The 15,129-nt window shown below is 37.8% G+C and overlaps 1 protein-coding gene and 1 long non-coding RNA gene across 3 annotated transcripts in view; both read left to right on the forward strand.

The window, feature by feature from the left end:
- Positions 1-15,129, forward strand: part of otofa (otoferlin a) — a gene marked incomplete at both ends in the record, with an annotated part of 80,900 nt that overhangs the window by 57,105 nt on the left and 8,666 nt on the right. The window contains 19 exons of one of the 2 annotated variants that reach the window (XM_081377703.1): positions 187-295; positions 426-615; positions 848-968; positions 1,108-1,208; positions 1,313-1,403; positions 2,231-2,347; positions 2,428-2,580; positions 2,708-2,897; positions 3,003-3,127; positions 8,975-9,109; positions 9,887-10,048; positions 10,597-10,716; positions 10,823-10,984; positions 11,080-11,242; positions 13,099-13,253; positions 13,614-13,643; positions 13,767-13,901; positions 14,006-14,081; positions 14,526-14,665. In XM_081377703.1, coding sequence (XP_081233829.1) covers positions 187-295; positions 426-615; positions 848-968; positions 1,108-1,208; positions 1,313-1,403; positions 2,231-2,347; positions 2,428-2,580; positions 2,708-2,897; positions 3,003-3,127; positions 8,975-9,109; positions 9,887-10,048; positions 10,597-10,716; positions 10,823-10,984; positions 11,080-11,242; positions 13,099-13,253; positions 13,614-13,643; positions 13,767-13,901; positions 14,006-14,081; positions 14,526-14,665 — 2,475 coding nt within the window. The remainder of the gene's footprint in view (positions 1-186; positions 296-425; positions 616-847; positions 969-1,107; positions 1,209-1,312; positions 1,404-2,230; positions 2,348-2,427; positions 2,581-2,707; positions 2,898-3,002; positions 3,128-8,974; positions 9,110-9,886; positions 10,049-10,596; positions 10,717-10,822; positions 10,985-11,079; positions 11,243-13,098; positions 13,254-13,613; positions 13,644-13,766; positions 13,902-14,005; positions 14,082-14,525; positions 14,666-15,129) is intronic. The other variant, XM_081377702.1, reaches the window with a different exon arrangement.
- LOC308697966 lies at positions 5,496-7,181 on the forward strand. Its single transcript, XR_014031016.1, has 4 exons — positions 5,496-5,549; positions 6,005-6,061; positions 6,528-6,602; positions 6,693-7,181. It is a non-coding gene; the product is annotated as an uncharacterized lncRNA (long non-coding RNA).

The following is a 15,129-nucleotide window of genomic DNA, read 5'->3' on the forward strand; positions in this document are numbered from 1 at the left end:
TATACATGTCTTAGAGAAAAGATGAGAGGGCCCAATTCAGTGAAATAAAAGGTCACAAAAAACAATGGGTTTTTGTTGTTGTTGTTGTTGTTTTTATAGTATGTTCATTCCTCAGTCTTTTTTGTTTTTATAAAATCAATGTCTGCATCCTGACCTTTGAGGATCTTACATTTTTTTTTGTTTCAGAGTGCCACAGGGAAGATGGAGGAGTTTTTCCTTTTCGGGTCATTCTTGGAAGCCACAATGATAGACAGGAAAATTGGAGATAAACCCATCAGCTTTGAAGTCACTATCGGTTAGCTAAATTCAAACACCTTTCAAAACTTTCACTTTTTTCAATATACTTAGTCAGGCAATGCTTCAGTAAATTCAACACATCAAAAATAAAGCATTGCAGCTCCACATGTACACATTTTTTCACTTAGGTAACTATGGTAACCAGATAGATGGCGTGAGCAAGCCTGCATCAACAAAGAAGAAGAAAGAGGGTGGAGGAGAAAGTGAGGAAGAGGAGTCTGAGCTCATCCACAACTCTAGCGATGAAGAGGCAGAGGATGATGGGGATTTATTGTCTGTGCCGTCCACCCCTCCTATGAAACCGGTTATCACTGACAGGTCAGAGTTTAGGGAAAAGAAAAAGATAAAATGTCAAGGAAATATTGAGTCTTCAAATCATCTGGAAATGATGGTTTCGAGCAAAACCTTTACACCGTTACTAATATAACAAAAGTGTTCTCTGACTGAAAATCACAATCACAGGCTACTTTAATTATATGCCGTTTGTCAAAATGACTGTTGTTTTGCTGTGTGTCTTGGAACTGAACTGTCCATTTCGCTCGATTTACAGAAATTACTTCCACTTGCCTTACTTTGAAAAGAAACCCTGCATTTACATCAAGAGCTGGTGGCAGGACCAGAGGAGACGGCTCTACAACTCCAATATAATGGACAAGATTGCAGATAAACTGGTCAGGCTCCTCCTAAAATTGCTATGTGACTGTTATCCTGTCAATCTCCTTCTCCTAAGCAGGAGTTATCAGGGTTATTTTTGTAAAACCAGGCATTGTTATACTGTTTAAGCATGTGCATTTCTTTCTTTGTAAACAGGAGGAAGGTCTGAATGATGTTCAAGAAATCATAAAAACAGAGAAGGCGTATCCAGAACGCAGACTTAGGGGAGTATTAGAAGAACTTAGCGCAAGTTGCAGGTGAGAGAACGTAGAAGTGAATCTAAACAATCAAAGTTAAAGTCTATACAGCATAATCAGCACTCTTTTGAATTTTTTTTCTCCCCTATTCTCCACAATTTAAGCCGTTTTGTTACACTGGCAAACAAAGATCAGAATCTATCCGGAAGAACCAAGCTGGACAGGGAGAGGCTGAAGTCCTGTATGAGAGAGATGGTACGGCTACTCACCCTATTTGGTCTCAGCTTCGACATTAAAGGGGTCATATAATGCCATTTTTGTACAAGCTAATATGATTCTTTAGGGTCTAAATTAAAAGTTTGTAATATACTTTAATTAAAAATTCTCATTAAGATTAATATAAATATTAATATAAAGGTTAATAAAACGTTACACTCACTTCAGTTCTTCTGGAGGTGCAGCAGGAACACGAATAGTTTGTACCGATCCTTTTTTCAGGAGCAGCTTCTTAACAAGACCAGCTTTATACTGACCTCGTTTGTAAAGCAGTCTGGTGTGTGAAATGATTCGCGCAAACATGAAAGCATTGACGTTGGTCGTGGGGAATATTCACTTCGAAAACAAACTCAGCCACAGCGTCTTCAGCGGTTTGGATTTAGGAACATCAAAATGATGCTGTGTTCCTTTTTACACCCAAGAACAGAACACCACAATCGCTTAGACGCCATTCTGCTCATAGACAGTGCTCCAGCGTATCAACAATGACCGCGCCGGTCCGCGCAGACTATGATTGACAGCTCGCTCACGAGCGAGGGCGGGTCTGTGTTGAAACGCTGCTGTCAATCAACAATCGTGGGAGGGGCGTCGATTTGAAGACGGCTTGATTTGAGACGGGAAAACATATAAGAAGATAAAAAAGAAAACACTGGATGCATTTTTATCATTTTATGATGGTTGTGTACAGGCACTGCCAACACACATTTCAGTACAATCAACTTGCATGTGCATGTACCATTATATGACCCCTTTAAAAACTGCTGATGGGATGTTGAATGTAATTTATATGGTTGTATTGTTCCCAGGAGAGCATGGGTCAGCAGGCTAAGACTATTCGCTCACAAGTGAAGAGAAACACAGTTCGAGAAAAACTCAAGCTAGTGTTGAATTTCCTTCATAGGCTTCGTTTCCTGGCAGATGAGGTAAAAGGAATCACATTACCTTAATTCTCCATACACCATCAGCATCTCAGACTCACCGTTTCTGTTTATTTCCCTCTAAGCCCCAGCACAGCATCCCTGACGTGTTCATATGGATGATTAGCAACAACAAACGCATAGCGTACGCCCGCATACCCTCCAAAGACATCCTCTTCTCGATTGTTGACGAAGAGATGGGCAAAGACTGCGGGAAAGTTAAAGCTGTTTTTCTCAGGGTATCTCTCACTTTATATCCCATTTTCATATTTCTTCCTACAAATAAACGTGTTAATTAGAAGTAGTTAAATCAGGTTGGATATTATTGATGTAAAAGTTCTGCATGGGTGTTTGTGTTCATTATAGCTGCCTGGAAAGAAAGGCTTTGGGCACGCTGGCTGGACAGTTCAGGCTAAACTAGAGATATATTTGTGGCTGGGGTTGAACAAACAGAGGAAAGACTTCCTGAGCGGCCTGCCCAGCGGCTTTGAAGAAAACAAAGCAGCGAAAGAAATAGGCATACAAGCTGTCCCTCCCGTCAGCCTAGTTTATAACAGTAAGATTATATATGCCTTGATGGTTTGTACATGTTAGTTTCTTTGCATTTATGTTAAAACATGTGCAGTATGTGATAACCGACCCTCTGTATCCTCTTCTGTAGTGAAGCAGGTGTTTCAGCTGAGGGCACACATGTATCAGGCTCGCAGTCTGTTTGCTGCTGACAATAGTGGCCTGTCTGACCCGTTTGCAAGGGTCTTCTTCTCCACCCACAGCCAGGTGACAGAGGTGAGTGTGCGTTGAAGTCTTTGGTTATGAGATTGAACATTTTTTGCTGTTCTCTGTGCACAAATACTGTGGATGCTGTTTGTGTATGTGGGTAACTCTTCAGGCACTTTAACAACTTAAAATTGTATATACATTTAATATACTATATTTTATAAATGTTAAATTAAATATATACATCAAATATAAATAATATATAAATATTATATTTATAGAAATGTATTATATATTATTATAATACATTTATTTACAATATTGTTGGTAACACTTTGCAATAAGGTTCATTATTACATGGCTTGGTTGAATTCTAACGTAGAATGCGGTCTGTTATTTCTTGATAACGCTGCGAAGTTGATAACACACCGTTGCCATGAAAAACAGAGCGTTGCTATGGACGCGGAACGGACTATTTTCTTTAGCGGAAGCAATACAATCGTTTTTAAATCAATAAACTCCTTTTTAAACCAATAATTTGTGTCAAATTATTTATTTATTTTGTAGGTAGCCATGTAATAAGCGGGATAATGTATAGCGAGGCGGTTGTTATAGCGAATAACAACCCGTTGAGCCTGTCGGGGTTTCGCTATAACAACCGCCTCGCTATACATTATCCCTTACTTAGTTAACTACCTTTGTTAAAGGGGTCATTTAATGCCATTTTTGTACAAGCTAATATGATTCTTTAGGGTTTAAATTAAAAGTTTGTAATATACTTTAATTAAAAATTCTCATTAGTATTGTAAGAAAACACTAATTTTACCTGGTCAAAAACAGCTCTGTTGGCAAAAACACGCCGTTTCAGTGCATGTGTCTTTAAATGATAATGAGCTTTGCTCACCCCGCCCCTCTGTTCTGTGCGTACACCGTTTGAAATAATAACACAATATCCATAACGCCTTGTTCATTATAAACGTGGGATTATAAATTATATTGAGAACGTCGTACATAGAAAACATGCCGTAATGTACCCTGAGTGTAAACCTTAGAGATGCATTCATCTTGAAGCCTGCAGCAAGGTTTGCAAATTTGCAAAGATTAATATAAATATTAATATAAAGGTTAATAAAACATTACACTCACTTCTGGAGGTTCAGCAGGAACACGTTGGTCCCGATCCGTTTTTTCTCGTTTGTAAAGCTGTCTGGTGTGAAATGATTCGCGCAAACATGAAAGCATGGACAATCGTGGGGAATCCCCGTGAGGGAATCCCCGCGTCAATCCTTTGGGCATATCCCTTCAAAAACAAAACTTGGCCACTGCGTCTTCAACGGTTCGGATTTAGGAACATCAAAATGACTGCTGTGTTCCTTATTACACCGAAGAACAATCGCAGACGCCATTCTGCTCATAGACAGCGCTCCAGTGAGGGTATCAACAATGACGCGCGGACTATGATGACACGAGCGAGGGCGGGTCTGTGTTGAAACGCTGCTGTCACTCACCAATCGTGCACTGTAAAAACTAAAGGAGCCTCAAGTATCCTGTTGGATACTCAAGGAACTTCAAAATGTAATTTTGGTGCCTCAAAGCTCTTTTTCCTATAGTAGGGTTACTGGAGGAGCATTGACAATCTTTGAGGTTCTTGCTGGAACTTATGGGATCCTTTAAGCACTTTGTATTTACTTCAGAGGTTCTGGAGTCACCTTTTCATTACCATGAGACCTCGAAGTGCTTTGGGGGAAAATAGAGGAACTTAAATGCGATAAAAGGGTTATTGGAAGATCTTTTAACATTTAAGTGGTTCCTGGAAGATCTCTTATGTTAAAGCCAGCATCTGGAGGAACCCAATGGTTCAGTGAGGCCCGAATTAGATTATTATTCTATTATTATTATTATTATCCTATTATTATTATTATTATAGGCTACTTAAGTTTGATTCAGTATACATACCCAGGTGAAAAAGACGTACTATTAAATGTATTAAAAATGTACTTGAGTGTGTTTTTAGTAGACCTACAATACAAATATACTTTAATGCATTTTTATTATTATTATTATAGGCAAGTTTGATTCAGTATACATACCCAGGTGAAAAAGATGTACTATTAAATGTAGTAAAAATGTACTTGAGTGTGTTTTTAGTAGACCTACAATACAAATATACTTTAATGCATTTTAATACATTTAACAGTAACCTAGTCTTTTTCACTTGGGTAGCTTACATATATTTAGTATAGGCCTATTTTATTAAGTCATTTAAACCTTAAACAACAACACTAAATAATAATAATATTATATGAAGAAGAAGAAGCAGGAGGAGAAAAGTATTATTCTGTCACGAAACTGCTGCTATTCCTCTGCTGTCGTCGCTTCAGTGATCCTTGCGCTGCTCGCGCGCAACAAAGCTCAGCTGATCGACGTCATCAGGAAAGTAACGGCTCCTCTCATCAAAGCTTCCGCCGTTTGTTCGGCTCTCCATTACAAGGTTTGTAAACTCGCCAAATAAATATAAATACAGAGTCTACTCACTATATATTTAAACACATATATATAAACTAAATGTATTATACATTACTACGTTTTTACAGTGTTTACCACTCGTTTATTGCACAGTATCTGGTATGAAGGTTTTAGCCGCGATGCTAACTACGTTGATCTAATGAACAAATGGAAATGATTGACTTATTGTCTTAGATTGATTCATTCAATTCAACATTTTGTACAACTGTGTCTTCAAATTGCTGATATAGCCTAACTACTTTAGAAAATTCTCTGATTCTTGGCGTTTGTTATGAATAACAAAAACAGGTTATAGTTTGCTCTGTTTTTGTTTAGCCTAACATTAACTTTACTTACTACAGGTGCCCTCATTCTCTCTCCATTTACTAGTCAATAAATATTATGTTGTGAATAATCAGCTTTGTTCTTTTGTTTCCCCAGAACAACCATTACATTTCTAAAATAATCTGAACATTTCAGTGGCAACATTGAATTACAGTAAGTTTCCTGCACCACATGCAGTACTTTATTACTATGAACTTTCTCTGTGTGAAATTGTATTGTTTGACTGTGTACTTGTGTTTTTTAATCAGTTACTCTCTGAAAATCTTTTCTCATGATCTCAAATCTCATTCATGTTACTCAGAAAAATAATATCACAGGTTTGATTCACAAAAAATGCTATAGACATTTTAACTCTGAATTATAACTTCAAGTTTAGTCTTTTTCGACAAAAAAAATAAAAATAAAAAAATAGGAAAAAGCAATTAGGCTTCAGAAGACTTGCAACACAACCTTTGTTGTGAGTTGTGAACTCATTGATTATTTTTAGGATCTTTTCTGGGACATTTTTGGAGCTTAACCATTTTCACATAAATTGTTGCATTGAATTGAACTAGACAAGTGTACATAAGAATGGTTTCATGAATGATTTACACAATTCTTTTCTGCTTGTTTCATGCAGTGAAATCGAACGGTGACTGGGGTTGCATTATGCCTGAGATCTGCTTTTGGGTTCCACAGACAGAAAGTCAAACAGGTTTGGAACGTCACAAGGCTGAGGAAATTATTTAAATTTCACAACTATCACTTTAATAACATTACTAACAGCAAATTTTGTACTTTGCAGGGATCTCGGTAAGCTGAAATACAAGTTTGATCAAGAATAAAAATCCTCCTGTAGACCTGAAAATCACTGAAGTGCCTGGACCATCCACCAGAAAAGACGAAAAACAAACGGAAAACGATGCTGTACCTTTTCACTTTTCTAACTCGTTAAGTACCTCACACCAACTTGGTCCCATAGTGACATTTTTGACCACAAACGAAATTGCTGATCGTGTGGATTCTTATTGAAATGACTGGAATTCACCAGTGAACATTCACAGAACAACAGATCATTTTACTGCACCTTAACTCTGTTTCCGGGTCGAAGCCTCTACTTCTACTTCCTCTATCTTGTTTCATGAGAATACTCAACAACCATTTATGAACACTGTTGATTCAAGTCACACATTTAAGATTTTCAAAAGCCATAGTGTACATTACAGTCTCCAGTCAAACGGCATCCCAGACTTCAACATTTTATGATTCAAAATAGCTGAATAACTAACCATCAGAGATTTCAGTATAGAGATAAAGGTTACAGCACAATGAGTGTATATTAGCACTGTTGTTTGTTTTTGGCATCTGATAAAGCTTTTGGACTTGGAAACGGTGATGTCAGACTAACCATCGGACTGAGACACAAATGTTTTAAAGTTAAGTATGATGGACATTTTTAATTAGTTCAAATGTAATTTTTTTTACATTGATTTATTTCGTGGAACATATGTGTTTCCATGCATTTTGTTGAGATGTCTTTTCTTGTTTATCTATTGTATATACATGGTTGATTATTCATGTTCCTTATGTATTATACTATTTTTTTGTGTATTCATTGATATTAATCTGTAGTTAGCTTTTTTCCCCATGTGCATGGAAGTGTATGTATAAAAATGAATATCAAATATGTAATAAACAATTCTTATTTTGTATTTGGTTCAATTTGTTTATTATAATAGATGTCAAAGGTAACCATAGTAACAACATGAAATTAAATATTTAAAAAACATGAAATTTGGTTCCTGGAGGCACCCAAAGTGGTTCCACACAGTGCCTAATATAAGAGTTCCTCAGGAAACCTGTGTGGTTCCTCAGAGAACCGGCCCTTTTTAAAGGGTGCCTAGAGGATCTACAGACGGTTCCGCCGGTGTGGCGAAGTGAAGAACGCCAAAAGGTTCCTCCAGGCACCTTTTATTTTTACAGTGTGGGAGGGGCGTCGATTTTGTGACGTCACAAAATCGAACAGCTTGATTCAGGAGAGGGTCAAACATATAAGGATATTAAAAAAATAAAACACTGGATGGATTTTTGTCATTTTATGATGGTTGTGTACAGGCACTGCCAACACACATTTCAGTACAATCAACTTGTAAAAGTGCATGTACCATTATATGATCCCTTTAACGTGAACTAAGAATGAATAATACTTCTACATCATTTATAAATCTTAGTTAATATTAATTTCAACATTTACTAATACATTATTAAAATCAAAGGTTGTATTTGTTAAGTAAGGGATAATGTATAGAGAGGCGGTCGTTATAGCGAATAACAACCCCGACAGGCTGAACAGGACTTGAATCAGCCTGAAGGGGTTGTTATTCGCTATAACGACCGCCTCTCTATACATTATCCCGCTTATTACATGGCTACCTACAAAATAAATCAATAATTTGACACGAATTATTGATTTAAAAAGGAGTTTATTGATTTAAAAACGAATGTATTGCTTCCGCCAAAGAAAATAGTCCTTTCCGCGTCCATAGCAACGCTCTGTTTTTCATGGCAACGGTGTGTTATACTTCGCAGCGGTCTGTTATCAAGAAATATCAGACCGCATTCTACATTAGAATTCAACCAAGCCATGTAATAACATTAATTAATGCACTGTAAACTAACATGAACAAACAAGGAACAGCTGTATTTTCATTAACTAACATTAACAAAGATTAACAAATACAGTAACAAGTGTGTTGCTCACTCTTAGTTCATGTTAGTTAATACATTAACTAATGTTAACTAATGAACCTTATTGTAAAGTGTTACCATATTGTTTTCTAAAATGCTTGCCGTAATGGTAGTGACAGCATTATTTGGGACTGCAATTGTTTACTATTTATTTTTATACTTTGTACACAAATGTCAAACTAAATAATTAAATTACTCTTTAAATGAGGAAAAAGCAATTACATAGACACATTAACAAGTCTAAAGATATTATATCCTTTTATTTTAGAATTTTTCTTTAGATAGAAAGGTTCTCCCAATTGATGAATCATCCATGAATGTGTGTAATGTAAATTTCAGGTCCTCAGTGAGACTCTCTGTCCTACATGGGATCAGTTGCTCGTATTTGATAATGTTGAACTCTACGGTGAGGCTGGTGAACTCCGCGATGACCCTCCAATCATAGTCATTGAACTGTATGACCAAGACACTGTGGTAAGTTTATATAAGACTGATATAGCCACAAATAAAAGCTAAATATCCCAAATTAAATTTCATTGTTTGCTAGTTCAGTGGGCAAATCTGTTGTCAGAATCCCCCCCCATGTATGCGTCACAATAAGAGTGTGTGAAAATGTGCCCTATTGTCCTGACTTGATGTTTCTTCCTGTTTAAAATCTCCTGGTCCTGCCCTTTTGTTGGACGGGATGTTTTGGCTAAGTAGAGTGTGAACACATTTCAACACTGCTGTCAATCTGTGTTTGCATAGATAGCTGAATTCAACAAGGCATGCAAGAAGTGAGATTGCTTGGGAGTCTGTCCCAAAAACAAGATTTTCGCCATTTCCCTTACTTGGTGATCAAAACACAATTTCCTGTGGCAATAAACTACCTCTTGCATTCCCTTGGTTGTGACCATTCAGAGGGTTTACAATTGGATGTTTCTTTGTAGTTGTAGTCTCTACAGTAGTTTGTAGTAATCATTGCTGTGGTTTATTTCATTGACAGCTGAATGCCAAGGTCAGATATAATATCAATTTTCCTTTCGAGTGATTCAGCACAGATGAAGAAACCAAACAAAAGCAGAATTTGATTTCTGTGAATGCAAATCTTTATGGTCTACATTTAACAAAAATATGTACCAAAGATTGATTTTAAAGCCCCAGCAATACAGTAGCCACAACGTGAAAGTGATTTTACAAGGAATGTGGCCACACTGCCCCCTGGTGTTCAGAGGCGGTAGTGTAACTGTCGTTTTTTTGTGTGGGATCCAGGGGAAAGCAGAGTTCATTGGGCGAACATTTGCAAAGCCACTAACTAAAATGGTTGATGAACACTACGGGCCCCCGCGGTTTCCCCCCCAGCTGGAGTACTATCAGATCTACAGAGGAAACTGCACTGCGGGAGATCTGCTGGCTGCTTTTGAACTACTGCAGGTACGGCCGGTATACAGTAGTTGTGATCAACATGTACATACTCCAATCCTGAATGGACTCTGTCAATGCTTGGCCTATCTGTTCATACATTAAATGTTGCTTAAATAGCACAGATACAGACCACTCTGTTTCTTTTCCTCTCTCTTATCTCTGATTCTTGATGTCATTTCCCATCACATTTTTCCACAATCCTCTGTCCTATCTTTCTGCTTTGCACTTCCGTGGAATTCTTGACAGATTCCTTATGATGATGAGGAGATCAGAAGGGCTCTTATTGCGGTCCATGACTTTGCTGTGCCTCAGATCAAGGTGCAATAAACAAAATTACATTTTCCCCTCTTTAATTCTTGTCTTTCTTTTCCTTTCTTGTCTAAATGACTTCATCCTCTTCGCTATTGCTGTGCTTTTCCTTTTTACTGTTAACAAGGCATGGTAGAGGTTTGGAAAAAGAGGATTTAATCAGTATTCCTATCAGTCAGTAATTACTTTATTATTTCATCAGTTAATGAGTTATATATTTTCATTCTATAATATCTGTTTATCCACAGATTGGTCCAGCAGGGCGGGCAGCACTTCCTCCAATTGATGGCCCAACTGATTCTGACCGCGGGCCCATTCTGCCGGTTCCATTGGGCATACGACCAGTTCTCAGCAGATATCGCATAGAGGTGAAAATAGCCATAGAGAGCCACAATAAAAGACTGTTAACAATTGTATTAGCTACATTTGCAGCTCATGAGTTTATGTTGAGCCACAGCCTTCGCTTCTCTCTAGGTCCTCTTTTGGGGTCTGAGGGACCTTAAAAGAATCAACCTGGCCCAGGTGGACAGGCCTCGTGTGGACATTGAGTGTGCAGGGAAAGGAGTTCAGTCAGCCCTCATTCAGAACTACAAGAAGAATCCGAACTTCAGCACATTAGTCAAGTGGTTTGAAGTGGTGATTTGATTTATATTTGTAAAAAAAAATTTTTTTTTTTTTCTCTCACTTTTTTTCTGATTTGAAAAGTTAACTCAAGTAATCTTGTGCTGCAGGATCTGCCAGAAAATGAGTTACTCCATCCACCCCTCAATATTCGGGTGGTGGACTGTAGGGCATTTGGACGCTACACCTTGGTTGGGTCTCATGCTGTGACCAGCCTTCGCAAGTTCATCTACAGCCCCCCAGACAAGACTGCTAACAACTGGGCTCACACAGGTACCTGTCATATACACATATACAAATAAATCTGTAATAATTATGTATAACAATGCAATATAATGTAACTTTCCCAATGCTTTTCTAATTCATATTTGTATTAAAAAAATTGTAGCATGCAAAGATGACAAATTACTTAACATTCGTTAAACATGGCATCTGACACATAGGGCTCTATTTTAACGATCTGAAATACAAGTATCAAGCGTGAAACGCAAGTAACTTTGTGGGCGGGTCTTGGGCGCTGTAGCTGTTATACCGGCGGGATAAATGACTCTTGCGCCCGACGCAAATCTAAAATGAGTTGGTCTGAAGTAGCTTCATTATTCATAGGTGTGGTTTGGGCATAACGTGAAATAAACCAATCAGAGCGACATCTCACATCCCTTTAAGAGCAGGCGCGCTTGTTCCATGGCGGATTGCTATTATAACGGCGGATTTGCCAGGTGCACGCCAGGAGCGGTTCACAGCCGAGGAGACCGACGTTCTCGTCAGGGCCGTAAAACACAGAGAAGTGACATTGAGGATGGAGAAACCCACCAAAATTAGCTTCGGTTAAACAGGCATATAATAATTTGGGTAAATGTGTAAGCTAGATTTATGCCTATTTTTTCACATCTTCATTAACACAACAATGATTTCCCTCATGTGTTAATATTTTTCCTTGTAATAATGTATGGTTTTCAAAAAATGATGTTTCATATCTCATCTGTGTGTAGATGAGATAAGCAAAGTGTATGTGCGTTGTGCACGCGCTACATTGATTATGGCCAAGCATGCGCCCTTAAAATAGCATATGAATAACATGCGCAATGCGCCACTGACTTTAGACTAGGTTTTTCCTGGTCAGTGGTGGAATTGTTTTTTAAACCTGCAAAACAGCACCAGGGAAAGTTTGCGCCGGAACACGCCTCCTCTTTTCGCTGAACCGCCTCCGGTAGCGCAAGTTCATTCCCTAATTTACCGACGTGCGTCTATAGAGGGGAAAGTCCGCTGTGCGCGGGTGCAAAATAGGAATGAGACATGTGTCGGTGTACAAAGTCAATTGCGCTGGGTGCAAGATAGGGCCCATAATGTCAAGCTGGTCCAACTTTTATGTTTTTTGTCACACTGTGTGAGTACAGGGGCATATTTACGTGGTGGCCAGTGCCACCCCTGATTGAAGCTTGGCCACCCCTGTTGCACAAGCATTTTGACCACATTAAAAGCGGACTTTTCTCCATTCAAAGAACCGTGACACTGGCACAAAGGCCATGTATACACTCCAGCTGAATTAAGTTTTCATTTCACCTCTTAATATGGAAAAAATAACAAGCCCAAAGATAGTGGACATGGCAACACTGCAAGAGTGCGCTTGGCAAAGCAGCTTTTACATAAACATAAACAAAACACAGCAGAGTGAGACGCGAGTTCAACGGTCAAACACGTCCATCAAGCGCATAGAAAAACAATGGAAAAGTAGCTCAGTGGAATGGAAAAAACCCTTAAGGTTTAGCGCAATAAAATGAACAAATACACTGTATTATATGTGGTTTTACATGCTCACTCACAGTGCATTACTCACATATCCTGTGTTTGCACAAATAAATGCAGTCTTCGTGAGCATAAGAGATTTCTTTAAAAAAAAAAAAAAAAATCTTACCAACCCCAACCTTTTGAAGGGTAGTGTGAATAAAGAAAAGTTACAGTATATCGTTTTTTTATTATTTTGAATTCTTTGTACAGACCATTTCTTTTTCCAGCTTTTCTGACTTTTCATTCCTTTTCTCTATGTCTTCTTCCATTCCCTCTTCATGGTCTTAACCTTTCTGTCCTGGTGCTGGTCTTGCTAAATCTTATGACCCTACCCACACCAGCTAGACTGGCCAATGGCTACATGGCTCTCACCAATGGGACATCTCATTCCCGCCCCCACTCCCGTTCCATTTCTTATCCCTCAGGTGAAATTGTGGTCAATATGGACCCTGAACCCAACATTAAGAAGATGGACACAGTTGTCAAGATTGATGCTGTGAGTAGATGTGCCATGCTGTTGTATTTTAGAAAACTGCTTGGCTTTGAGTATTTGTGTTCCTACTGTGGTTCTGTTTGTTTTACTGCTTTAAAGTTAATGTCTCAATTTAAAGTCGGCATGAAATAGAAATTGCGATAGAGAAAGGATGCTATTGCAAGGAGAGGGAAATTATTTTGGTTAAAGATTTCAAGGGCACATAAATAAATAAAAATAACAATAATGTGGAACACATTCCACATTCCAGATTTCATGGCGACTTTAACAACAGCCGTGTGATGTGTATGCTAGTATGCTATTGTAGAATCTATTGTGGATGTTTGTATTTGATGTATGTTTTGTGTGGCCCTGTCCTTGTAGACCACCGATGCTGTTGTTAAAGTTGACTTGGTAAGTCTTGGCTTAGACGGATTTAAATGTTTTAGATTTCATTTTCATTTAGTTGGATTGAATCACTGTGAACACATTACATTTATTATCAAATAAACATCACAACATCCTTTGTGATAACAGAACGAGGATGATAAGGAGAAAGAGAAAAAGAAGAAGAAGAAAAAGAAGGGAGAAGATGTTGATGAAGATGAGCCGGATGAGAGCATGTTGGATTGGTGGTCCAAATACTTTGCCTCAATAGAGACTATGATGGAGGTGTGGAGGAGACGTCTTTTAATTTCAACTTAGTAAAGATTCTTTACATTTGATATATACTGTGTCAAACTGTAAAATTTTATTTTAACTTTCTGTGAATGCAGAATCTCAGAACCCAGGAGGCTGCTCTGGCAGAGGCAGAGGAACGAGAAGATTTGGAGATAGCAGCAGAGAGTGCAGGTAACCGCAGCACTTAACATATGGACATCATGGTTGTGTTCCGGTTAGGAACATGTTCTGATAAGCACTGTCATCCCATATCCATCACTATTTTAATCATGACTTAAAACCATTTGTATTGATCTTTTTTCATGCCATGAAAGTTGGACACAAACATTTACAAGCTTTTTTCAAGCAAATTTTTCCATATATTACTTGTAATTCAATTGAATTTTAATGTATGAATGAAGAGTATTTAATGTATTTAATTCATGTTTTTAATGAAGAGATCCATCTTGTAAATTATACGTAATCCATGTTAGTTTGAGTGTTTAAAATAGCTCTCATGGCTTGAAAACATCATTGTTCATTACAAACGTCCATTCAAATTGGCCTCGTAGTGCTGCGTCGTGCTCATCCGTTTCTCATTTCCATCTATATTTGTCCATTCACCCATAACCTCAGAGATCAAAGCTGATGAATTTCCTATGAAAGGCACCAAACCCAAGGAGAAGAGCAAAGACAAGAAGAGCTCCAAGGACAAAAAGAAGAACCATGATGGCACAGAAAAACGACCTCCAAAACCAAAAGTTGATGAACTTATGGTTAGTGCATCTTCTTGAAAATATTAGTTTTTCTTATTTTTTTTATAAATAACTTTAATGTAGAATGCACTTACACCACTGTTCAAAAGTTTAGGGTCAGGAAGATTATTTTTTCATTGTCAAAAAATGTCTATTTCAAATAAATGGTGTTCTTTTGAATTTTCTAACCATGAAAGAATCCTGAAAAGTACCATGGCTTCCACACAAATATTAAGCGATACAACCATTTTAACTGTGATGATAATAAGAAATGTTACTTGTGCACAAAATCAGCATATTAGAATAATTTATGAAGGATCATGTGACACTGAAGACTGGAATAATAACGGCTGAAAAAATCACATTTTCATTTCACAATATTACTGTTTTCACTGTATTTTTGATCAAATAAATGCAGCCTTGGTGAAAGTGAGAAACATAAAATAGAAAAAATCCAGACCCTAAACTTTTAATTGATAAAGGGT

Source organism: Scardinius erythrophthalmus (assembly GCF_964197995.2).
Source record: "Scardinius erythrophthalmus genome assembly, chromosome: 11".
Taxonomy (NCBI): domain Eukaryota; kingdom Metazoa; phylum Chordata; class Actinopteri; order Cypriniformes; family Leuciscidae; genus Scardinius; species Scardinius erythrophthalmus.